A 26,231-nucleotide genomic window follows, 5' to 3' on the forward strand; every position below is an offset into this window, starting at 1 on the left:
ATTTCGGTGTCGGTCAATTCGGATTTCGGTCGAAATTTAAAACCATGGTTACACAAGCTTATACACCCCTTCTCAATGAAAGACATTTAAAGGAGAGAAAGGGGTGTATTTATCAATCGTCAGGATTCATAATATGAGAAGCATTAGGCTAACCACTTGTTGGGGTATCTTTCCAACCAATATTATTCGTTATAATTTTTTATTAGCTTGTAGTCTTGTACAACTTCATAAATAGGTTATAAATATGATTTATTTCAAGAATAACATTTGGACTACATTCATTTGATAATTGAGAAAACGGTTCCTACACATGTGTAGATAAGTTATCTACACACTAGCTTAAAATACAATGGGGGCCACATTATTTGGGTGATCGAAACCATTCATTTTTAAGGCCCTCACATAGATAGGGTGTCCACAAAAAATCAGATCCATAGGATCATCCTAACCATTTGAACTGTGGAGGCAAAAAATGGACTAATTTGTGAAGGTTTAAAGACATCCATTTTACCTCCACAAATCGTAGGGTTGGGATGATCCTATGGATCTGATTTTTTGTAGACACCCTATCTATATGAGGGCCTTTAAAATGGATGACTTGGATCACCCAAACAATGTGGGCCTCCACTGTATTTTAAGCTAGTGTGTAGAGAACTCTCTACACATATGTGTAGGAACCGTTTTCTCTTGATAATTTTAACCCACCATTAATTTTAATCATCTAATAAGATCAGATTGTGATCCAGGACCCATCCATATCATGTCTTGTATATTGACCTGGGTCCCACGATAATTGGATGATTCTAGACCGTTAATCAAGCAAGATAATAAAAGACATTCTTTAATGTGTGTTTAAGCGGTTGATGTTTTTTGGGTACCCACAGCTGACCACTGGGAGTCTGGGACCTTCGTTATTCCAAATAAGACCCATATTTAGGTCACTTAAATAAATCCTCGACTTCAGGAGACTCTCCCTCCTCAATTATTGCTGTGAGCTGATCGAAAATATCAAGTGATGCTCTGAATTTACCTTTTTAATCCTCCAGCCTTATCTTTGAGGAGACAAGCTCATCCACTCATTCTTCTGTTCTTCGTACACCCAGAAACTTTACTCTTTTTGAAGTCATTTCTTTTATAAAGATCATTTGAAAAAGCAACCTTAAGATCTTTCATCTCTCTCTCTCTCTCTCTCTCTCTCTCTCATTGCATTTGTTAACCAGGACAATCGGGTATGTTGTTTGAGTTCATATTGTATGTTGTTTGAATTCTTATTTCTGAATTTCAGTTTTGTATCTCACTTAATTATCCTTTTCATGTAATGAAGTGTTTGTGTGTTCTCACAATCATCTAATCTTGATCCTTTCAAGAGTAATGGATTCTTATTGTATATTTGTCTATTGTTCTAACCCAAGAACACCTGGGTGGTTTTTCCCATATAATGAGATTGAATTTAGTCTTTTCATCACCTATAGAAAACTAAGATAAATATAAAATTAGTGATTTTGTTTGGATTCATTTGAGGTAGCTTATTGAAAATAATTTCTTTTAAATTGATAACTCTATGTGGGCGCTGATACCTCCCCCCTCCCTTAACTGTTTCTGTGAGTATGCGGGAACTGGGCGAAAGTTTCCCAGTTGAAAATGAGTGGCCTTGGCCAAAGGTTAGCAATGCACGGTGAGCTTCAATGGAGCTTGCCTTTTAGGAGTTTTGCCTTTTGAAAATGGGTCTTTTTAAAAGGTAAGTTTGCAAAAGGCTCGCAGAGACTATATCCGCCCCTTTTGATCACCAGGAACACCCTCTGTCAGTGTGTGTGGCAATCAGCGGCATTGAATTCTTCTGACATAAGTACAACAGCCCCTCCTTAGTCATTGATACACTGATAGGGGGTGTTCCTGGTGATGAAAAGGGGCGGATATATCACTTCCTAGAGGAATTTATAAAGCATGTCTTACTCCTAGCTCTGGCTTTATTTAAAGTGAGTTTTGCATGGTGGCCATAGGACGGTGCAATGCTGGTCCACATGTGCGCGCAGAGCAAAAGCAGTTGGTTGATGATGCTAGAAGTGCATAGTGTTGCTTTTTGTGCATCGTCTAGGTGGTTTAAATTTTTCCGAGTTGATTTGGGCCATTGATAATAATCAGAGTCGATCCTTATCGATTAAAGTAATCATACGATAACATATGGTGTTCGGATGTGATCGATCACAGATGGTTGCAATATGGACCACGGGATCGTACCCAGATAAGTTTCTTCGATAATTGGCTGACCCGATGAGTGTCATCAGTCACTAAATGGTTCTCATCGGTTATCTGTCGCCCAGATGACAGTTATTGGCCGGGACTCGAGCAGGGGCGATATGGACCACAAGATCACGATCATACGTTTACCAATGATTAGGATCAACCATGACCACACGGCGATCGATAACGATCCAATAGTCAAATAACAACTAGATCATGATTGAACGGAAATGACCGTTATAGAGTGAACCGGGGTTTTTGATATGGCCAAAGGTTGTTATCTACAGTCAATGGACCATAGAGTTGCAATCGGATACAACATTCTAACAATAACATTGGAACCTACACTGATCAGGAGTCAATCTAAACCGTAGTCCACCTTAAGAACAAGTGTCGACTGTTGCACCCCAGCCCAGATGAGGGAAGGAACCGCGGCGGAGAGGGAAGGAGACACGGGCGTGTCAATCTCTATCCACCTCCCTGTGTGACCTTAGTTTCTTTTTTGTCGTTTTGGTATATGGCTCTACTTTTTCTTTTGTTTCGTTCTTTCCTGTTGGCTGACCCGAGGGGAAAAGACGGACATTTCCCCTTCTGAGTATATGCTATTTTGCATGGGAAAGTATGTGGCCTTAATATAACAGACATACCTTCAAGAGGCGTGCCAAGTCCCGTGAGAATGGGAGGCGCGTCTCTTTCTTTTCATTGTCGCCACCTAGGAAATAACAGGTCCTAGGTCCCGATATGACACTTTTTTTATCTGCATCAAGATTCTGAGCAAGGGGCCGGAAGAGGTTAGCAGGGCTGCAACTTGGGTCGGGTCGGGTTGGGTTTTTTTTTCCGGAAAACCCACGATTTCCAAACCCTGCCCTACCCATTACAATTCGTAGGTCAGGACGGGTTTCTTCACGTTGGCGCATTGTTTTATATTATCTTAACTTCAACTCACTGAGATTAAATGCAGAGAGAAACAAACTTAGTGGCATGGGATTACATAAAGGTATATATAGGTGTATGAGTGCTTAGATGCTTGCATTTAATCTTTTTTTATAAAAACACTGTGCTTATTAAGCAAGGACTAACTAGCAAGAAAATGCAAACATGCATCCGGTTTGCAGAGGATGGTAGTTCTATAATTTTTAACAATGTTTGAAACTCCACTTGTAATCGTACAACAAACCAAAGAGTAAACTTCATATAACCACATAAACAATTCATTTAAACATACAAAAATAATAGTGTTGATGTTAAAATCAATGATATTTACTAACGTGTGCATTACTCAATTTATCTATTTCGAGTTAGGTCGGGTTTTAGGTTGGTTTTTTAACCTGAAACCCTACCCTATCCGAAATTGAGTTGGGTTTTTCAACTTGAAACCCGACCCTACTCAAGACCCATGATTTAAGAACCCGACCCAAGGTATTTTCAGATTGGGTCAATGCGGGTCGGGTAAAACCCGACCCAAGTTGCACCCCCTAGGGGTTTGCACCGGCTCTGCTAGATCGGTGATCGGTCTTTACGGGAAAAATGAGAGCAGGATTCCAATGACTCTTGAAGGAAAAATGGATGCTAAAAAAGTACTGAAATCCGCTCCTTTTATTCCCACTAATGGAGAAAGTGAAGCAAGGAGTTGTTTCAGAGGGTGGTCTGCACAGGCCTCATCTTAGAAGGATGGATCTGGCTGGATCCGGGGCTCACTTTTCCTGGGATCCGGCTCACCCATTGCTCTAGGTGGCCCGATTCCTAATTGAGTGTCCTTGCTCGTAAGATGAGGTGCTCCTTTTCCTTTCCTTCTCATCACAATCCCCAAAAGTTGAATTGATGCGATATTTTGGGATTAACTTTTATTAGTTGAAAAATCGGCTTCTACTTCTACCAGGTTTTTTCGAAGAACCGTTCTTCCAAATACCCCAACGCCCTAGAGGTATTGAGGGTGAATGCCTTCGTGGGCAACTTGGAGTTCCGAGTGGAACTGACCGAAAGTGGTTGAACCTTACAGGAGGACTTTTTGTGTGAATGGGCTAGAAACCCTAGGGTGCGAATCCGATCTAACATTCTCTTTTTGATTAATGGTAGATCCAGAGCTGTTAGAGGGGTTTTCACCCCCAGGCAAGATTGCTATGCGCAGCGAAACATAAAATCACATAGATTAATTTTTTTTATCAATCTTGCCCGTTAACCTAGGATCCTAGGGTCTAGATGATCTAATGGCGATTTAAATAAATGCCTAGAGAAGAGATAATACCTTTACTTACTGCTGGATATGGTGTGATCCTCTGCTTGATCTACTCCCCGAACGGCTACGATCATTCTTAACACCGCTACCTGACAAGTTGGACCAATGGATTCCTTTTGATCGCACAAAGGTAAGGGTGCAAGTGGGGTTGGGTTCAACCCAGAAAAAAGTCGGGTCGGGTTGGGTTGAGTTCGAGTCGGGTTCGGTTTGAGGGGTTGGGCAACCCGTCCCAAGTGAAACCCGACCCTAGTGAAACCTGAACCCGACTCGAACTCAACCCGAACCGAGTGAAACCCGACATTTTTTATCATTGTTTTAGGAAGCTAAAAAACTAGGGTTGAACTCGGGTCGGGTCGGGTTCGGGTTGGAGAAAAGGGTTCCTCGGGTTGGGTCGGGTTGAACCTCATCGTGTTGGAACTCGGGTTGAGTACATGTTCCTCAGGTCAAGTTCGGGTCGGCCTCAACAAGACCCAACCCGACCTGAGTTGCACCCCTACACAAAGGGATGACGAACAACTTTTGTTCTTTAAAGATTTCTGATATAGATCAGAAACGAAGGGAAAAATGAAAAAACAATGGAGCTTTTTGGTGTTCTTTTAGTTTTACTCAAGATCTTGAAGTAGAGGATGAAAGAGATGAGAGAAATCAAGGGAGTAGTGAGAGAAATGAGTTGCACGAATTTTCTCAGGGGTAATGATGAAAAATTCGTGCACTATATGTATATATAGAATCTAGAGTTTTGGTTTTTAAAATCCCTACAAAAACCTCATTCATTTTTATCACTTTTACAAATTGGTTTAAAAAATGTCTAGATTCAATGAACCTAAAGTGGAGAGATATGTTGGACGAATTCTCCATGTGAGTTGAATGAATTTTGTCCTACAAAATCTCCACTTTGTTTTAGTTTAAATCAAAAACAAATTCCTATCTAATCTCCATCTCTCTTTATCTTTCTAACTTCCCTACTTTTTCTCAATCTAGATTGTATCTAACTTTTAATTTGAATTTCAAAAGTAAAATACAAAAGGTGGTGGACGAATTTGAGTGGGGACCACTCCCCTAAATAATCTGCCAAAAACATTTTGCACTAATTAACATCAAATTTTCAAATTTAAATAAAAGCTCTTTTGTTTACTTTATTTGAATTTTATAAGCTAAAGGAAGTGGACGAATTTTTAATGTGAATGGGTTGGTCGTGTAAGACCACCTCATCCCCTAAAAATTCTCCCATTTAAGAATTTTCATGATTCATTTATTTAAAATAAATAGAACTCTTTTTATTTATTACATCACATCAATACCTCTGATCCAATGGGATTTCAGCTCTATTTTAATTACTTGAATTTCCCCTAATACCCTTTAGTTAACACTTAACTAATTTGTTATTACTTTTATGTCCTTTACTGTCCCAAAAGACCATGTATATTTGTTCTCTGGTGTCCAATACAACGGATCCGATCCACCCCACAATCTAGTAAATGTGGTACCTTGATCCTAGAAGGATGTAAACGGGCCATACGAGTTATGAGAGCGATCGTTGCAGGAATCCGACGGTCGATCCTGCAGAACCCAAAGATGGCCCCCACCGCGATCTCGCTCCATAGTCAAACTACAATCGCATCAGATTAGTGGCCTCCGTCGAGACATAACCTTGAAGATGACCGTCAGATCACCATACTCCTAACCACATATAACGTGTAAGTCCTTTCTCCGATCTACATCTACTTAGTTGGGGTCCTACGGAGTGTGGACATCTACTACCCCCTGCTCCCACTCATAGTATACCTTCTAGTTAAGCAGTTTGGGCCCAGAAATGTATTTGCAAAATAATTTCAAAAGCGTACAAGTGTTTTTCGAAAATAATTTGATAAATCATTTATCAAATTTGTCTGGCCAAGCTATTTTATAGGCCTACTGTGCTGACTGAGACTGTAGATGTCATCCCCCATAATTTTGGCGTGGAGAATTCCATGTTGGTTATCCCTATTGAACTCAAGGGTTCGTCCTAAGATCCAGTACTACCCATTCCAAATAAGAATCACTGTAAGATAGACTAAAACCCTAGAATGGGCCCACAGACTAATATGACCCCTCCGGTCAAAGGACATGTAAATGGTCCTGTCTGGGTAGAACAACCTTACTAACTCCTATCCACGGGCTATTCTAATATGATCTTGTTCAGTGCGTGATCCAGTACTACCTATTCCAAATAAGAATCGCTGTAAGGTAGACTAAAACCCTAGAATGGGCCCACACACTAATATGACCCCTCCGGTCAAAGGACATGTAAAAGGTTCTGTCTGGGTAGAACAACCTTACTAAATCCTGTCCACAGGCTATTCTAATATTATCTTGTTCAATGCGTGATCCAATCATTGCACCCACACTTCTTGCTTAGGGTCCACTACCCAAGTGACTGAGAGAAGCCACCCACAACATGTGCTTGTAGGCAATACCGGTGTTGGTTGTATACAGGAAGAGATGTCCAATCTTGATCCCAACCAGGAACTTTTAAGGTCTGCAAAGAATCGGGATACCATATCTCCCTACACCCAAAGATCTGTGAATCTTTGAGCATGGTATTCCTACTTGACTACAGAGGGACGAATATGTGTCAAAATGTAAGCACATCACACACATTCGAATATAATACCCATTAAATGTCATGATATTTATTAATACATAAAAAATAGCATATACAAAATGTACTGGCTTTTAGGGCACTAAATCTAACCAGAGCTCCTTGAACAACATAAGGAAATACGAGTTAAAGTGGAAAATGTATACATGCAAGAAGCTAGTTGATTGAGTTGCACTCATGAGAGAATACAACCGTGGAAGAGGTCCTTGCCAGGACATAGATGGGGGCGAAAATCTTCCAATGTTGATTGCCTTGATCTCCTCAGGGTCTCTACTAGGGTTGGACGGAGTTAAGGTTGTGAGTGGTGGGGGTTGCATTGTGGGTATATAGTGAGGTTGTGTGTGATTGCAGGAGGGCGGGGTAGGCGACGATTCTTCGCTCTTCTAGATTTCCTAACTCTCTCAGTTTTTCTCTCTTCTAGATTTTCTAAGTTGGTCCTCCTTTTTCTCTCTCCGGTCTCTCTGGGTTTTTTCCACTCCCAGAGGTCCTCTCTCTCCTCTCCTTTCCCTAGGGGTATGTCCTTATTTATAGCCGAGTGAGAGGGGTAAAGTTCATAATTTTGGGGGCTACCGGTCGGACATCCCGTTTTTCTAGCGCGGGGGTTAGCTTTACTAATAACGATGGTAAACTAATTGCCGCCGGCAGTCTAGAAAAGTGAGGTTTTGTCGGTGCCGCCCATTGTCGGAGTGGTTCAGCTTAATTTCATCGTCCATTGGGCGGAGGATGTACAGACAATCTTAGTTGTTTCATGAGGTCTTAGCAGGTGAATTGTGATTGGTCCTAGGAGAGGCATCTGACCGGCTAGTAGGTAGCCACTTGGACGCCTTGGGTTGATATTGTTTGGTGGTTTGTGGAGGTTTTCGAGAATTTTATTTTTAGATTTTATGGGGTTAAGTTTCGAGGATGCTTTGGAAATCGAGGTGTATCTTCTTGGAAAGCTCTGGCTCATCATCAGAGTGCTAGAATGTGTGCCGTCGCGAATGCACAAAAGGATTTATCTACATGTGTCCCTCTTTGTCCGAGAATACGAGTATGCGGAGGACAAAGCTAGAATCATAGGATTTTTTGTGTGCGAACGGGCGCAATCGGAGTCCTTGGCAGTTCCTAGCCTGGTCTCATCGCAATTGACTCCTTGCTGAGTCGTCGTGCAGAAATCCCTCATCAACGGTAAACATTTAAAAGCTTGAAAGATCAAGAATGTTCAAGGAAGGGGATGGAATAGATGCTTCGATCTCGCCATACGACTTTGAGGGTCTATCTCTCTACTAGGGTTATGGATAGGTTATTTAGAAGCTTCCTTTTGTCTGCTAGAGATGTCAATGTTGGGGTAGTTTTCTACAATGCAGTGCAAAATAATGGTACGGTGTTGTGTGATGTGATGTTGCATGCTAGTGGTATGTGAATCTACTAGGGATGGTGTTGTAGTGGAGTGATAAGGGGGGTCTAACAGCTCTTGGAAACTTCACTTCTTGCTTTTGGACTTGGGAAGGTGATGGGTCCCATCGTAGTGCCATATTTTAATTTTTGTGTATTTTAGGTGTCTTTTAAGTCCTTTAAGTTCTAGTAGGGGTATTAAAGTCTTTTTACATCAAAATAACTTAAGTTCTTTGAGTTATTTATGTTTTAAATAGGCCCCACATGTGTATTACGGGATTTTTAAGTGGGAAGCAAGCAAGAGGGTAATTTTCTCTAAAAGTGTTGGTTTTTTCTTCAGGGTTTTAAAACTTTATAGTGCTCTTCTTTCTTCTTATATATTCGAAGAATGTTATGTTATGTTAGGTTGAATGAAAATATTTGAAGTTTCTTCTCTTTTGTGGATGTGATGTCTACTTGATGGGGACCGTCGTCGGGCCATATTTTAATTTTTAAGTGTGTTTTAAGTGTCTTTTAGGTCCTTTATGTTATGGTAGGGGTATTAGAGTCTTTTTACGTCAAAATAACTTAAGTTGTTTGAGTTATGTATGTTTAAATTGGCCCCACATGTGTATTATGGGATTTTTAAGTAGGAAGCAAGAGGGTATTTTGGTCCAAATTGTTAGCTTTTCATTTAGGGTTTAGAACTTTCTAGTTCTCTTCTTTCTTCTTATATATTGTAAGCATTAGGGCACTTTTGAAAAGAATGCTATGTTATTTATGATGAATGAAAAAGATTTGAAAGTTTCTTCTCTTTTGTGGATGTGATGTCTACTCCTTGCAAAGGTGTGATGCCTTGATCTTCCGTATGGTGCGATGCCTAGGAACCCCTTGGTGTGATGCCTTAGCTTTTGGTTGGTGAAATTCTGATCTTCCTTTCTATCTCTCGTTCATGTTTCTCCCCTCCCCCGCCTAAATCAGCCGTTTGTTAATCAATTTACATAGATCAACCCCAATCGGACCATCCAACAGTCTGATCAAGGCCAAACTTTGGGGTTTGTTACTTCTTATAGGTTGTTCTCACATATCCAAAAACTCGGAGTAATCTAATGTTTGGATCTGATCTCGAAACTAGATCTGGACCGTCGATTTACGAAAATTACAGATTCTATATTTTCACATAGATTTACGGTCGGACGGTCGAATTTGCGCTAAAATTGGATATATTCATTCCCATAATATCCCTTGCCACATATCCAAGAATCAAGTCAATCCAACAGTCGGATTGTTCCATACGACCCTTTTTCCGATCTGTTGTTAGACTTTTTGTAGAAAATTAGATCCCCCTAATTGCAATTATTCCTTCATCATTCTCCCACAGATCCGTCCTGCGTCAATTTTGGTATCAAAGCCAACTATCATTTCAGCGTTCGATCGTCTTACATCAATTTGGTATCAATGCTCAAGGTGGAAACATGTCATCTAGATGCACTGAAGATCAAATAGTTGAACTGTTGGAAGGCTTGAACGCCAAATTTGATGGGTTGCTATCCCTCTTGGATTGCGTGGGTCATATTTACCAAGGTTGTCATGCTCGTCCTCTAGCCAACTATCATTTCAACGTTCGATCGTCCTGCATCAATTTTGTATCAGTGCTCAAGGTGGAAACATGTCATCTAGATTCACTGAAGATCGAATAGTTGAATTTTTGGAAGGCTTGAACGCCAAATTTGACGGTTTGCTATCCCACTTGGATTGCGTGGGTCATATTTACCAAGGTTGTCATGCTCGTCCTCTAGCCATAGAGACTTCACATATTGCACAGAGTCAGGAGATCGTGTCGGAACAACCTTTGTTGGTACCTTCTTTGGAGAACACGAAATTAGAACGGAGAAGAGCCATAATCGTCGTACAAAGTTGGTTCCGACAGAAGTTAGTTCGTGAACATTATAAGAGAATCAAGAGAGCAACAACTATCATACAACACCCCTGAAAGAGGAAATTCGCTCGACATAGTCAAAAGGAGCTTCAGATTACACCAAAATAGTCTTTGATCGTAATGTTTGGACCCTTGCCAAATTTTTACTACTTGCTCGAGGATACAGAAGTAGAAGCCTACAGACTTAAGGAAGTAGAAGAACCAAGTTTCACTTTCCCTAAGCTGACACGTCATTAGGAACAAATCGAAAGCGCACATGGTTATTACACTACTTCAAACCATCGACATGATTGCCCAAAGCTACTTGTGTGTTGGAAGTACTTAGTTCATTTGAAAGGACAACCGTATGCGACACGTGCGAGGATTCCAGTTGAAGAACTTTTACTCATCACGCCAATCATTTTATTCGACGTGGTCGAAGCTTTTCAAGTAGGAGAGAATAATGGGGACCATCGTAGGGCTATATTTTAATTTTTAAGTGTGTTTTAGGTGTCTTTTAAGTCCTTTATGTTATAGTATGGGTATTAGAGTCTTTTTACATCAAAATTACTTAAATTCTTTGACTTATGTATGTTTTAAATAGGCCCCACTTGTGTATTACGGGATTTTTAAGTAGGAAGCAAGCGATAGGGTATTTTGGTCCAAAAAGTTTTTCTTTTAGGGTTTAGAACTTTCTAGTTCTCTTCTTTCTTCTTATATATTGGAAGCCTTAGGGAACTTTTGAAAAGAATGCTATGTTATGTTATGATGAATGAAAAAGATTTGAATGTTTCTTCTCTTTTGTGGATGTCATGTCTACTCCTTGCAAAGGTGCGATGCCTTGATCATCCCTATGGTGCGATGCCTAGGAACCCCTTAGTGTAATGCCTTGATTTATTTATTTTTTTGGAAGTTGACATATTTCATTAATACTCAGATAGCATTTGGGACCAGGAGTCCCAGCCTGCAATACAAAATATTAAGTTGCATTGGCACGGGCATACCCGAGACCAATTCAAAAATTAAGCAAAATAAGCCAAAGTAAAAGCATAAAATACCCCTTTCTGCTAATCAATAGCATGCCTTCTTTACAAACTTCCATAGCATTCTTTCAAAACTTTCATCTGTACCCTTATAAAACTGCAAACAATTCTGGTTACCCTAACAAGTACCTCTAAAACTATGGATAAACCGATTCTCCTGAAAATACCAAACTTGCATTCTAGACTCTAAAACTCTAGATCTAATCGTAAAATTCCAAGAAGATTTAGCAAAGCTAGAGTATCCACACAGGAAAGGCTAAGCGAAAGAACGAGTCTCTCAAGCAATGGCTACTGAAGATTGAGTGCTTCTAGATATCGACAGGGAATTCACAGTGCTATTTAAACGATAGCTATCTTGGATGATCATCAAGAGTATTTATCATCTAACAACTTACAACCCAAATCCTAAAACTTAAATGAAAACCACCAGACTAATTGAGAAAAATACCGCCTCCATCATGCACAAGATTGAGGAAGGAGTCGACCCTAAACACGAGATACTGAGGATTCTCAAGCCTAGGGGAATCAACTTCCCACCAAAGAAGACACTTTCAATGAAACAGCCCCAAAACACCTATCTTCTAATATAACCCATTCTTCAATTTTCTTCTTTCGTATATTTTTTCTTCGCCCTTCTCCTCTTTATCTGAAAAGTCTTTTTTTTTCCTTTTTACTTCCTCTATTTTTTTCCAACTATCGGGGCCTAAAGGCTTTTCATTTAGGGTTACTACCCTCGGCCCCCTTCTCTCCACCATCCTTCTCCTGATTGCCATAGACAGAAACAGATTCTTAATGGCTTCAAGATCATCATCAAAACCTATCCCAAAGACATCTCCTATAGCCAACAACTCGTCCATTTCCTCAGAAGGAAGAGCTTTACTTTCTTCTGACTCCAAAAGATCCACCGACCTTAAACCCTCTTCTTGATCTTCCACCTCCAACCCCATCCAAACCCGAACCTCCATACTAACTTCCCGGTCTAGGGAATCCCTTGACTACTGGGTTTCCTCTACTGAGATAGCCACCAATTTTTCCAGTCTCTCAATCTCCGCTGCCTTAACCTCCTCCCAACGCTGACGGCGGGCTCTTCGCTCCTCTTCCAGAGCTTCCTTAAAAAATGAAAGTTTATAGATTCCGACAAAAGCCTCCTTAGGGTCAGTCTTCCCTGAGACTTTTAGAAGACGATCCTTGTTAGCCATAGCGTCCCTCTTGAATTGTTTCCATTACCTCTTCCATATTCCCATGGAGATTTCCCTTGGTGCAGGACACTCTTCTGCCGCCATTTTTTCATCGAATTCCAGGTCTTTAAGGAACAGAAGATCGTCTACCTCAAAAGAAATCGCCTTCCTCTTCCTAGAGGAGGGACCAGGATCAGACAATATGATAGAGGAGAAAGGTTTATCAAAGTCCTTCCGGAGGAGGCTAAACTTGGAGGCTAAGTAACTCGAGTTTTCTTTCCTCCGGAAACCTAAGGGATTTCTTTTAGAGAGAGAGAGAGAGAGAGAGAGAGAGAGAGAGAGAGGCCCCCTTTCATGGTTAATAAATGATTTTCGAGACGCATGCCTCGCCCTTTCTGTCCTGCTTTTTCTCTCTGAATCGGTGTGCCTTTTCTAGAGGAGCTGACACGAAGCCCTCTGATATGACTGATGCTGTCATTCAAAACTCTTGAACTTCCCTTATTCTTTTTATTTCTAAAAAAGTGATTTTTTAATTTTTACCGCTTTTTCAATTGACACTGGTTGTAGATTGAGACAGTCAGAGATATCTTTTCTGAAATCTTTTCCGGAGCTGATACAAGATTTAGCTTTTAATGTCTGCTGATACGCCCCTTTCCCAAGATTTCCCTTTCAATCTTGAGTCTAACCTTTATGATTTATCTGAGGGTTTTTCCGCTCCCGAAGTAGAGGATAATTCAAATGTTGGGGCAGATCTGTCCAAAGGCTCTTTTACCATGGATATGACAGATTTACCCCAAGGGACTACTATGAAAGGCCCATCCGCAGGGGGTCAACCGCCGACGAAGGGTCAACAGAGGCTTCAAAGACAGGGGCCCAAAGGGGAGGAATCCCCCTTCGCCGAACGATCCTTAAAGGACATTAATGCCTCATTCACCATCTTAACTCCAACTGGATAGACAGTGGAATCTACCATAAGGTTTATAAAAGATGGTAGACAATTCCACATCGAAGTTAATACCTTAACAGATGCAAATTCTAGACAATGGTCATGACTACCAGACATCTGTGATTCCAAAACTTGCCCAAAATGCTGACTCAAAACCTCCGCCGTGGAGAGAGACCAGGCATGAAGTGGAATATTGAAGAACCTAAGCCTCACTATTTTTGCACCAGTATTTAGAGCAGAAGACCACGGTTGAAGGGAAACAAGATATCCTCCCAAAGCATCACCACCCTGCCGTAGAATGGATGTAGCGTGACTCTGAGACTCAAAACAGAAAAGCACCATTGAAGGGCTAATAGAAAATGGTTTGCTAAGAAGCGGAAGGGCCCATTGTCTCCTCACCCAAGTTCAAACTTCTTCAGCAGGGACTTGTTTCTCATAGTGCCTATCAAGCAGCTTTTTAGGGTCTGCTTCCTGTCATTAATCAAGTCGATTGGGATAGTGAATAAAGGGGTTTCTCATTCACTCTAAGAGTGAGATTCTCCTTGGGGGTTACCTCAGGAACCCATGTTTTAACCACCTCTTCCTTCTCGTTATTCTTCGACCCCAAACATCTTCTGCAGATACTACAAGAGCCAAAATTGTTGTAGTTACACTTCAAACACTTCCAGTCGCTTTCATTTTGGTTTGAAATGTTCCTCCTTTCCCAAGCAATACCATTTATGAACTCTAACCTCCTTGTCATCATGTCCAAGTCCTCCTGGCTTCCTATTGACCGAGGAAAAGATCTGGGGGGAACCATGATGATCTCCCTCTACTCCCCCTTTGGCTTATCAAGATCAATGATCTCCGGTAACAACTTTTAAAGATTCCTAGCGTATAGAAAGCTTCCTGAGCTGAATCAAAATCAAAACCAGCCTTGGTTTTGATTTGGGAGGGGGGAACCGTGATGCCTTGGTTTTGGTGAGATTCCGACCTTCCTTTTTATCTCTCGTTCATGTTTCTTTTTTCTGTCCACCCCTCCCAAATCAAAATTAGCCATTTCTTAATCAATTTATGTAAAGCAACCCCAATCGGACCATCCGACTGTCTGATCAAGGCCAAACTTTGGGGTTTGTTAATTCTTATAGGCTTTTCTCACATACAAAACCCGGAGTAATCCAACGTTTGGATCTGATCCCGTAATTAGATTTGCGCCGTCGATTTACAAAAATTACAGATTCTGTATTTTCACCCAGATTTACGATCGGATTTGCACCAAAATTGGTTATATTCATTCCCATAATATCCCCTACTACATATTCAAGAATCAAGTCAATCCAACGATCGAATTGTTCTGTACGACCCTGTTAGGAATTAACAACGCAGCAGAATAACGATGCAAAGATAAAACGAAATATCACACACAGAACACACAGATTTACGTGGTTCACCCAACCAGTTTGGTATGGGCTACGTCCACGGCAGAGCGACAAGCCAACGATTCCACTATTCTGAAGAATAGATTACAAAAACCCTCACACCTCTGTTAGGCGTCTCCTGATAACACATCCCTTTTATATAGCGTTCTAAGACGCGTTACAATAAAGAGAAAAAACCCTAATTCATGAAAGTACGGGACCGCCGCAGTCGAGGTAGAGTGTACAGTACTTTCCAGATTAGACTGAGATCAGGCTTCACCAATAACAGACCCTTTTTCCGATCTGCTGTTAGACTTTTTGCAGAAATTTAGATCCCCCTATTTCAATTATTCCTTCATCCTCCTCACACAGATCCGCCCTGTGTTAATTTTGGTATCAAAGCCAAATATCATTTAAATGTTCGGTCGTCATGCATCACTACTCCTTGCAAAGGTACGATGCCTTGATCTTCCCTATGGTGCGATGCGTAGGAATCCCTTGGTGCGATGTCTTGGATTTTTAGTTTGTGAGATTCCAACCCTTGTATCTATCTCTTTCATGTATTTTTTTTAGTTTTTTACCATAAACTACCTTCTCAAGAACCCAAAACCTCCATTAATCTCACCTTGCATTATTTTTTCACCAATCTGCCACCCGAATTCCCTAAAATATCCATTAAAAAAATTCTCAACCGTAGAAACATCATTCAAATCCACATCCTTATCCTACGTATCTCTCGTTCTGTCCCAAAACTCAGTTTACTCCCTCTGGTCAAAACTCGGATCGGGTTTGGGTTTGAAAAAGGCAACCCGATTTGATTTCAAGTTGGGTTCGGGTTGAAGAACGGAAAACCCGACCCGACCCGACCCGAAACCTGAAGCTTTCTTGCTTAGAAGGTTAAATTTTTTGAAAATGAGATCAAATGAAATGGGGCCATCTTTTTTCTTTCAAAAGTTACTTTTCAAATTTGTCTCGACAGCTATCAGTCAGTAGTACTCAGTACGTCAGGCCCATCACCATCAGACCTCTTTTCTTCTATTATTGTATTACTTTTACATTTCTTACTATACCAACTATTTTACACTTATATTGTAAACCGCCTCAGCCATTTTCCTTCTTCCTTTTTGCTTGAACTCGGTAACACTAACCCACTCATCCCACATGCTTTGTTGTTGGTACCTCACCACAACAAAGTCACCTTCCTCACCACAACGCTCTCATTTTCACCATCATTTTCCACACAATGAAACTGCTAATTTCAAGGAGCATCTCATCAAGCCCATCTTCCCTGAGAAGATGATGTTCCACCTCAACTCATCAGGCCAATAATCATTTGATGGGCACGATTTTGCTATCACCCACGATTCTCAGGTGGAAGAAGCACCTAGATACCTTCTTTTCTAGTTTTATTTTTTTGCTTTTTTTATTTCTATTTGTCTTCTACAACTCGGGTTGGGTTCAGAAATTTTTAATTCGGGTTGGGTTAGGTTGACACTTTCGGGTTGAGACTCGGGTCAGGTCGGGTTCGGGTTGGCCTCAACCCGACCCAACCCGACCCGAGTTGCACCCCTAGTTATGTTGTAGCAACGGTTAATGGGCAACGGGAAAAAGTCATCGCTATAGGCCCTTTTTCTTGTAGTGTCAGTAGAATATTTCTTCATGCATTAAATGTGATGGGCGCTATGATAGTGTTGAAATTTTCACAAACCGGTGAGAGAAGGCTCCTTATCTTCATTAGTGGTTTTAGGTGTAGGTCATTCCATAATAGGTCTTACCTTCTCATCTATATGGGTCCCTTTAGTGCCTACCAGATAGAAAACAATAGAAGGCTGTTTCATAAAATTACACTTCTTACCTAACTTGTTTCCTTTGAGGGCAATAAGTACCTTTCTTATGCTACCAACATGCTCTTCTTCACTACAATTGTATAGTAGTATAATTTCAAAATAGAATTGACCAAGATAAGGCTTGAGAACTTGGTTCATTAGTACTCATCAAAAAAAAAAAAAACTTGGTTCATTTGCTGAAGGTGCTTGGTGCGTTTGTGAGCCCAAATGACATTACTGGACCCTCATATAATAGACCCTCCTTGGTCATAAAGGCTTTTATCCATTCGTCACTTGATCTGATCCTAATCCGGTGATACCCTCTTCTTAAATCTAATCTGGAAAACATTGTCAACCATTCTAGTATATCCAACATATCATTCGGCAGTGATATAGGAAATCTATACTTCAAAAAATAATTTTATTAATGGCCCTACTATCAAACACATGCTCTAATTTCCATATTTCTTATTGTCGTCTATGTTGGCACGACACACAAGCTCATACTTTCCCTAACTAGTCCCTTATGAACCAATTCTTCTACTTAACCTTGTAATAATTTGTTCTTCTCTGGACTCATATGACTACGAACAATTAGGCAAACTAGTGCCCAGAATAAGGTCAATATTGTGTTGAATATCACATATAGAGGCATTCCATTTGGGAGTTCATTGGGAATAATTTCGATCAACTCTTGTATCAATTTATTTAGCCTTTTTGGATTACCAATAGGCCTCACAAGTCACAACATCACCCTTCACTATCAAGGCATATATCTCTCATATTTTTGTAGACTCTTTCACAAATCTATCAGAGCTAGGAGGGACCGCCCCACCACTATTAAAGTTCTAGGTTGATTCTTCCTTCTCATAGAGGCAATGATTATTTTTCCCATCTTTGAAAAAGATATAAACATTGTCTCTGCCCTTATGGGTACTCAACATCATACAACTAGGGCCGATCAAGTAATTGATAGGCTTTCCTATCGACCAAATCACACACAACTCTATCTTTAAAAAAAAATTACAATAGAAAATGAAATTTGATGCCTCTCAACAAACAATTTTAATTGACCTTTTTGATCCAACATATTTTGTATGGAAGGGTGTCTTCCATCTTCAACTATAGTTCGTACACCATTTCTATAGAGATAATATTCTCGCCATTGCTCTCATCAATAATCAAATTGCAAAATCTCTGATTCATTGTATACTTCTTTTAAAAGATGTTGTGTCACTATATGCCTCTTGATTAGGAGACTACATTAATCTCCTCACGACAAGGGACAACATTTGATCTTCATAGGCCAACATTTCTTCACTACCTTCTTGGGGGACTTCTTATTCTTTCCCTTCAATTTTGAGATTCCCGTTTCCTGCCCCTTCTAAACTAGTTACAAAGTTAGATACTTGACACTGGGGACATTGATTGAATTTTTGTTTAGGCTGGCCATGGTTGAATGTATTTACCAAATAGCCCAATCCTTTTTTTAGTAGGACCTGCATAAAAATATGCCATTGAAGTCGGTAAAGCTATCAATAACACTTGAGCAGATGGGGTGGAGAATACAGGATTTATGTTCCCATCCCTAGTAGTGATCATTTTGGAGCGGATGGAATGGAGAATATGAGTTCTGGTTCCCATTCCTAATAGTGATCATTTTATCTTATTCACTGTCGAAAACTCGGCTCATGGATAGGGGTGGTCAGGATCACCCTCAAATAAGACCCCTCCATTGGCTGTGAATCATGTGCCATGCTGATTCAATAGTAGTCGACCCCCTACTGCCGAGTTCCTACTCGAAGCTGATCTAGTTTCGCATCTACTCTTGGTTCTTACTTGACACCTCGTTAAGGGTCTAAACGAGTTGTGTCCATATTCTATCATGGATGGCCATGGGCAATCCACCTGTGAATCTTGCTACTTGCTATGATTCTGTCTCTGTCAAATCATTACATGGGGATAAGCAATGAAACACATTCACATAATCCTTCTCAAATAGGCATCCTTGACTTCAATTCTGATATTGTTGGAATAACACTTGATCATAATCTATTTACACGAATCATGCTCGCAGCAACCGCTTCATTCTTTGCCAAATTTGAATTGGTTCCTTCATCTGCCATGTCTGTAAAAGTTGGAATTGTTTACACTAGGCCGAAGTCCCACTTTTAAGCTTTTATGCCACTAACTTCACCTCTTTGCCTTCGCAAACCTCCATATAATACAAAAATATAACTACCTCAATAAGCCAATCGGGAAGCCTTTGATTGAAATTGACAATTGAAGTCTAGAAGATCATTTTTGATTGGTTTTTTTTATCATGTCTCGCTCTTCAACCTCTTTATTGTTGGATTCACTTACACTGTGTGGAGGTCCATGATTTAGTATGTATAGTGAATCACAAACATGTTGACCGCAAGCTCCTTCACCGATCATGTCTGGTTCGTTCTCACAGATCTGATTGCACTCTAAGGTGTCTATCAATTAAGAAATCACTACTTGCATCTCCTGCATTGATCTTTGAATTGTTCCAGTGAAAAGCCTTGAATGCCATCACTATCATATCGTCATTCCTGGCGAATTGTTTTAGCCCATTCCGTTGTTATCAGCCATCGGAAAGGGGGTAATCTATGGTCACACCCTGACGCATGAATGAAACTATAGAAAGGAGGGAGAAGATGTACCTTTGATCAAATCCTTGAATCCATAGGAGATCTAGAGAATAAACTTCTCTAAAATGAAACTTCTATAGATAATAATCAAAAGTCTCACATTGAGTCTTAAATGGTCCTAAAGACTCCAAACAAAACTCGCTTTCCTATAAGCTGTACTTATTAAAAACATTAAATTTTATAAAATAGTAAAAAATATTATACTTATTAAACTCATTACCCTTAATTAGGAGAATTATAATCTAGTAGAACTCTCAATACGATAGACGGCTAAAAATGAGCAAGATAAAAACACATTATAAATAGTAGATTTTGATATCAAACTGAAATTTGACCCTCTAAATGGCCTCTTCTTGAGATGCTTCGGAACAGCCTATGAACTTTAGTTGATTGGCTTTCCTGTAGGTATGATGATCCTTTTTTCAACAATGTACATTAATACCGATTCCTATAACTGTAGCCAACCGTAGCCAATATCAGTTGCCCTTTTGGCCCATTTTTTCTATTCCAGGTGCCCAAGGTAATCATCTATGATACGTTCTACATTAGTAATCCACTTGAGTCGTCCGTTTGTTTTTTGCCTTATGAAATTATCTACATAACTTTTCTTCCCAATCGAGATATTAAATATTTTGTATGAAGTTTCTACGTTCAATTCAATCACAGTAAATTATGATCTGATTTGGATGGAAATCATCCATTAACCCTCAACATACATTCACTAATAGAAATATTCATGTCTTCCCAATTCTCTGTCTTTTAGGAGCAGGGATTTTTATTGTATACCTTTTATCTTTTATCACGAGCATATGAGTGTTGTTTTTGCCCATATACGAAGATTGAACTAGTCATTTCTAATGAATAAAATATTATAAATTAAAAGAAGGGAAATGATTTTAGCAGTCCAATGTTTTGATATGTCGAGCAAGATACTTGTCTTTTAGTGTTCAAAGGGCTGTCAAAAAGTTATTTACAGTTCCCAAAAAGCTCTGACAATGCCAATTAAAAATAAAAAGACAAGGTACCCTTGCGACATATCAAAACAGCAGAGTGCTAAAATCATTTCCCTAAAAGAATTGATCTTTTTATTTGGATTCCTTTGAGGTGGATTATATATGATATGTCTATTCATAAGATTGGATGCACACTTTTATTTGCCTCTCATTCTTTTCTTATTTTGTAGTCAATATGGAGTCCCTTGCGGCACCGGTATTTGAAATTGCGAAGTGGTTAGGTTATCCTATTATCCGATGCATTAGCTACATCAAAAATCTTGAAAAGAATTTAAAAAATCTCAATGAAAAAGCAAGCGTTCTGTATAGTAGAAGGGAAGACATCAAAGGCAAGATAAGTAAGCATGGAAGCAGAGGGACTGCTTCGAATGAATGTGAAATTTGGCTTGAAAAGGTGGAAGGGCTACAAAGTAAGGTGAATGAGATAGAGAAAGAATACAAAGAGGAGAAAGATTGTTTGATGGGATGGTGTCCGGATGTTTCATTGCGGTTGAAGCTTGGCAAACGTGTTGATGATTCCAATATTTTGATCAAAGATCTCTTGGAGGAATCTGCGTCTTGGGTCGTTGGGGTGGTCGTTGATGCACCGACAAATATAGCTGAACCCATACCTGCACCAACAATAGAAAAGAATACATCAACTGATCGCACTCTACAAAAAATATTGGGATGCATCAAAGACATTAAAAAAAAAAGATTGGAATTTTGGGAATGGGTGGAGTTGGAAAGACGACGGTGATGAAAAGTCTGAACAACTCAGCAGAAATAACCCAGTTGTTTGAAATTGTCATATGGGTAACCGTCTCAAAAGATGGGAGCTTTCTAAATGTGCAGAATGAAATTGCAAAACGATTGTCATTGAATTTAGGAAGTGATGAATCAAATGACAATATGGCAACAAGAATATATCAGAAATTGGAAAGACAGAAGTTCATTCTTCTTTTGGATGACATGTGGGAGAAAATAGAGTTGGACAATGTTGGAATCCCTCACATAAACCTAGAGAACGGTTCCAAAATAGTGCTGACGACTAGACGCCTACAAGTTTGTAAGTCGATGGATACTGATGTGGAGATAAGGGTAGATATCTTATCTGAAGAGGAAGTGTGGAAACTTTTCCAAACCAAAGTGGGGGACGTTGTTGAAAATCCAAGCATACAATCCTTAGCAAAGGATGTGATTAAGGAGTGCCATGGTCTGCCACTTTCAATCATCGTGGTGGGAGGGAGCTTGAGGAAGGAGGCTAATGTCCATGTGTGGAAAAATGCATTGAATGAGTTACGCTCGCCAACTATATGTGAGATCGAAGATATGGAAGAACAAGTGTTTAAGCGCTTGAAATTCAGTTTCGACAGGTTGAAGAATGACAATACAAAGAATTGCTTTTTGTACGGGGCACTGTATCCGGAAGACCGTGAGATACCAATAGATAAATTAATTGAGTATTGGAGGGGGGAAGGTTTTATCAATGGTGCAGGTGCATATGATAAGGGACATGCTATAGTAAAACATCTCATAGATGCATCTCTTTTTGAAAGTGCCGAGACAGACTCTGTCAAGATGCATGATGTTATAAGGGATCTAGCATTACGAATCACTTCTCCAACTGGAGAAGGGTGTAGATTCTTAGTGAGAGCCGGTGTTAGGATAAGCGAACCCCCAAGGGAAAAGGAATGGGAAAACGTGGAGAGGATCTCCTTGATGCATAATGGATTAAAAAGTCTTCCCCAGTCACCATATTGCCTCAAGCTCTTGACATTGTTGCTTCAACAGAACAGAACATTAACAAAAATTCCTGCATCATTCTTTGATCACATGGCAAACCTTCGAGTTTTGGACCTAAGTCACACCAGCATAGAGTCGCTACCAGAATCCATTTGCAATTTACTCAGCCTTCGGCTTCTGCATGTGTCTTGTCACGAACTCAGAGTAAGAATATCGAGGCTCTCTCTATTAGAAGACTTGCGTATCAAGGTAGATCCATATGATGGGAGGTGGGATGAGAGCTTTGCAAATTGTATGACAGAGGAGATATGCAGCTTGAGGGAACTAACTCATCTCGGATTCTGCTACTTCCCAAATGTGGAGTGCCTTGAACAATTTGTCCAAGGCAGCCTTTCGTGGAAAGAGAAACATATTAAAACATTTCAAATTGTGGTTGGTTTCTGTGATCCAGACTTCTGGCTCTATACTAAAGGAGGTCGAGCTTTGGCACTTGGTGGTATTGTCACAACCCATGCGAATGCGATCGTTGAAGTACTAAGTCGTGCTGATGCATTAAAGTTAATCGGTCATGGTGGAGTTAGAGACCTCTTGGAAATCGGCGTGGAAAACATGAATGAATTGAAAACGTGTGAAATCGAAAGGTGCCAAGAAATGGTGACTGCAATGGATTGGAACTGGCTACAAGAAGAGACTACTGCTTTACCAAACTTAGAGCTTCTACGTCTTCATTGTCTACCTAATTTGCAGAGCCTTTGGGAGGGGTTGATGCCACCTGGAACCCTCTCTAGCCTTACGAAATTGATATTGTATGGTTGTCCTAATTTGAGGAAGCTTTTCCCCTGGCGCCGTATTAATTTTGAAGAACTCCCTAACTTACAAGAGCTGCTGGTCTGGAAGTGCGATGAATTGGAGGAGATAATTGTAAATGAAGAGGAGAAGGTCGACCAACTCCAACATGATGATGACGACGATGATGCTCTACCATCACTGCTCCCGAAGTTGAGATTCTTACATCTTAAAAGCCTACCTCAATTGGGTAGTATTTGCAAAGGGGTCTCCTTGGCTTTTCCTGCACTTGAACTGATATATGTTGATAGCTGTCCGAATATAAAGAGGCTTCCCGTGGGGATAAAAAAGGCACCCAATCTAAGGACAATTTATGGCGAGAGCAAATGGTGGAAAGCATTGGAGTGGGAAAACGATGCCATCAAACAACAACTCCAACCTTTCTTCCATTTTTCGGACTTGGATTTTTTTTTTGTTAACTCTCAATCTCGGTGTTTTTTGCTCGAAGAAATGTGTTCAGATGGGCTTCTTAGATTCTAGGTTTTTTTTTTCCTGCTTTTGTGGCTTGATGGATATGTTGAATTTCCTGTATTTAATATATAAGTTTGTGTGTTGATGGTTTTTTTTTTCTTTCTGAATCTTAGTCCTTTCATTAGTCATTCTGTATTCCTCAACTATTCTGTTTTCAGAGAATATAATGTGCGCTTTGTTAATTGAGGAGATTTGATTTTTTTTTTAAACTCTCAATCTCGGTGCCAGTTGGGCATTTCATTTTCTAATTTGTTGTAACAAAAATTAGAAAATGAAATGATCAATCGAGACCGAGATTGAGAGAGACATGGTTGAGAACAAACATTTGGCGAATCGTATACAAATCTCAATGTAGCATCCAAATCCCTAGAGACTACCAACATGTGTAAAATTGCATGTCTTGCGACATGACATCACTTGGATTTACATATGAAATATCCCCAAAAAGAAGAGATTTCTATGTAAACCTCTCTCTCCTGGTTAACTTGCATCCAAACAGAATAAAGCACATGGCATTATATGGCTTTACCGGGGTTTTAATTGAATCAAAATTCCAGCCGCCCTCCATAAACATTACTTCCGTAAAGAATGCCTAAGCATCCAAACAGAGCCCTGAAATTGGACTGTTATATTCATCTTCAACAACTCCTTAAACTTACAAGAGTTGAATGTTTCAAGATGTGGAGGATCGGAGGAGATAATTGTAAATGAAGTTGAGAAAGTTGAGATTTTTAGAACGTGTACACTTAACTAAAGTGGGGAGTACTTGCAAAGAGATCTCCTTGGCTTTTCGTTCCCTTGAAATGATTGACGTTTATAGGTGCCCGAATCTAAAGAGGCTTTCCTTGGGGATCCAAAGGAGGCCCAATCTAAGGTATGTTCAAGATGAGAGAGAATGGTGGGAATCATTGGAGTGGGAAAATGATGCCATCAAACAACAACTTCAACCATTCTTCGCTGCACATATTGAATACTGAAGTACATCCAAATTCCGGTATATCTCTCCCAATATTAATTTTTTCAGTTCAAGAGATGTATATTATTTGAGGATGCAGTTTGGTGATGAGTAACCAATGGAGGCGTCCTTTCATCTGATTTTTGTAAGGGAGCCCTATAGACTTCCTCATATTATTTATTAATGGAAAAGACTTCCAAAATGGGATTTCGTTTAGAAAATAAAGATGACAGTGGAATTGATGGATGGTTTGGTCTATTCCTCATATTTTATTGGTCAGATGAGTTCTGCAAAAAAAACAAAGCACGGCCTGCATTACTGGATGAAAAAAAATATTCGTTTGTTGGCCCCGGAATATATAGGTAGTGTGTTAAAAATCTCCTCATGGATGATTCTAATCTTCGATTTATAGATGTTTTCAGGCTGTGGCTTCCATTTACAACCTATCTATGCTGAGCCCAACAGACTAATCACCTAGATCACCCAATATCGTGGGCTCAACTTGACTACCACATTAGGCCTAGCTGCACTTATATGCAAGGTTTCGGGTTCCCATATCATTTTCCTAAAAATGCATTAAGAGCGACAACCAAAGTTAAAAACCTATAGGGAGCATTTATCATCAACCTACAGTTAAGTTAGACGCAACTGATATTAAAAGGAGAGTTTTGACCATATAAAATCTCTGTTTTAGTAGGATGCCAACTTAATATCAATGGCTTACGCCCATGTTGAGTACTTATGCCAACTTTTGAAAGTTTCTGGTAAAGAATCCTTAAGGCATGTTTGGATCTATTCATTTTTTTTTCTCATAAAAAACTTTCTCGTTAATTTTAGTTTTCCATGGTTTGGCTCTCTCATTTAATTGGGATTTTAATTTTCGTATATAAAATAGGATCAATTACCAATGGGGGACAAAAATTAGGTGGAATTATCAACAGGACCCATGCTTTTCAGAAATTATCAACGAGGGACAAAAGAGGTCTTGTCATTAAAAGCCGGACAAAAATGCCCTTTTCTTAAGCAACACGTTTTGCTTTTCCACTTTTCCCTCTTCTCTCTTCTTTCCCTCTTTTTTTTTTTACTTTTCATTTTCAACTTTGTTTTTTTTACCTTACCAGTCATCTTCTTCATCATTTAGCCACCATTGGAGGTGGGAAAATTCAAAAATTTGAAACGTGAGTTCATTCCCATCTATCTCTCAATATCTAGGTTTTGTTTTTCATTTGTTTTAGGGTTTTGCATTTCTCCTTCTCCCTTTCAATAGAGGATGAGGAATGCAAGGTTTCGGGTTCCCATATCATTTTCCTAAAAATGCATTAAGAGGGACAACCAAAGTTAAAAACCTATAGGGAGCATTTATCATCAACCTAAAGTTAAGTTAGACGCAACTGATATTAAAAGGAGAGTTTTGACCATATAAAATCTCTGTTTTAGTAGGATGCCAACTTAATATCAATGGCTTACGCCATGTTGAGTACTTATGCCAACTTTTGAAAGTTTCTGGTAAAGAATCCTTAAGGCATGTTTGGATCTATTCATTTTGTTTTCTCATAAAAAACTTTCTCGTTAATTTTAGTTTTCCATGGTTTGGCTCTCTCATTTAATTGGGATTTTAATTTTCGTATATAAAATAGGATCAATTACCAATGGGGGACAAAAAATAGGTGGAATTATCAACAGGACCCATGCTTTTCAGAAATTATCAACGAGGAACAAAAGAGGTCTTGTCATTAAAAGCCGGACAAAAATGCCCTTTTCTTAAGC

The 26,231-nt window shown here is 39.7% G+C and overlaps 1 protein-coding gene across 1 annotated transcript; it reads left to right on the forward strand.

Annotated features, from left to right (window-relative positions):
• The first annotated feature begins 1,184 nt into the window (after positions 1-1,184).
• On the forward strand, positions 1,185-23,599 carry LOC143861764 (disease resistance protein RPS2-like). Its single transcript, XM_077372680.1, has 2 exons — positions 1,185-1,229; positions 20,638-23,599. Exon 2 carries the CDS (start codon positions 21,179-21,181, stop codon positions 23,516-23,518), a length of 2,340 nt encoding a protein of 779 aa, XP_077228795.1. The 5' UTR covers positions 1,185-1,229; positions 20,638-21,178; the 3' UTR covers positions 23,519-23,599.
• Positions 23,600-26,231: the final 2,632 nt, after the last annotated feature.

Source organism: Tasmannia lanceolata, unplaced genomic scaffold (genome assembly GCF_043159265.1).
Source record: "Tasmannia lanceolata isolate RefF3 unplaced genomic scaffold, GAP_Taslan_0.1 ptg000037l, whole genome shotgun sequence".
Taxonomy (NCBI): Eukaryota; Viridiplantae; Streptophyta; class Magnoliopsida; order Canellales; family Winteraceae; genus Tasmannia; species Tasmannia lanceolata.

Excerpts from the sequence above, each read along its gene's own strand:
- LOC143861764 (XM_077372680.1), top strand. The coding sequence starts at position 21,179 with ATGGGTGGAGTTGGAAAGACGACGGTGATGAAAAGTCTGAACAACTCA.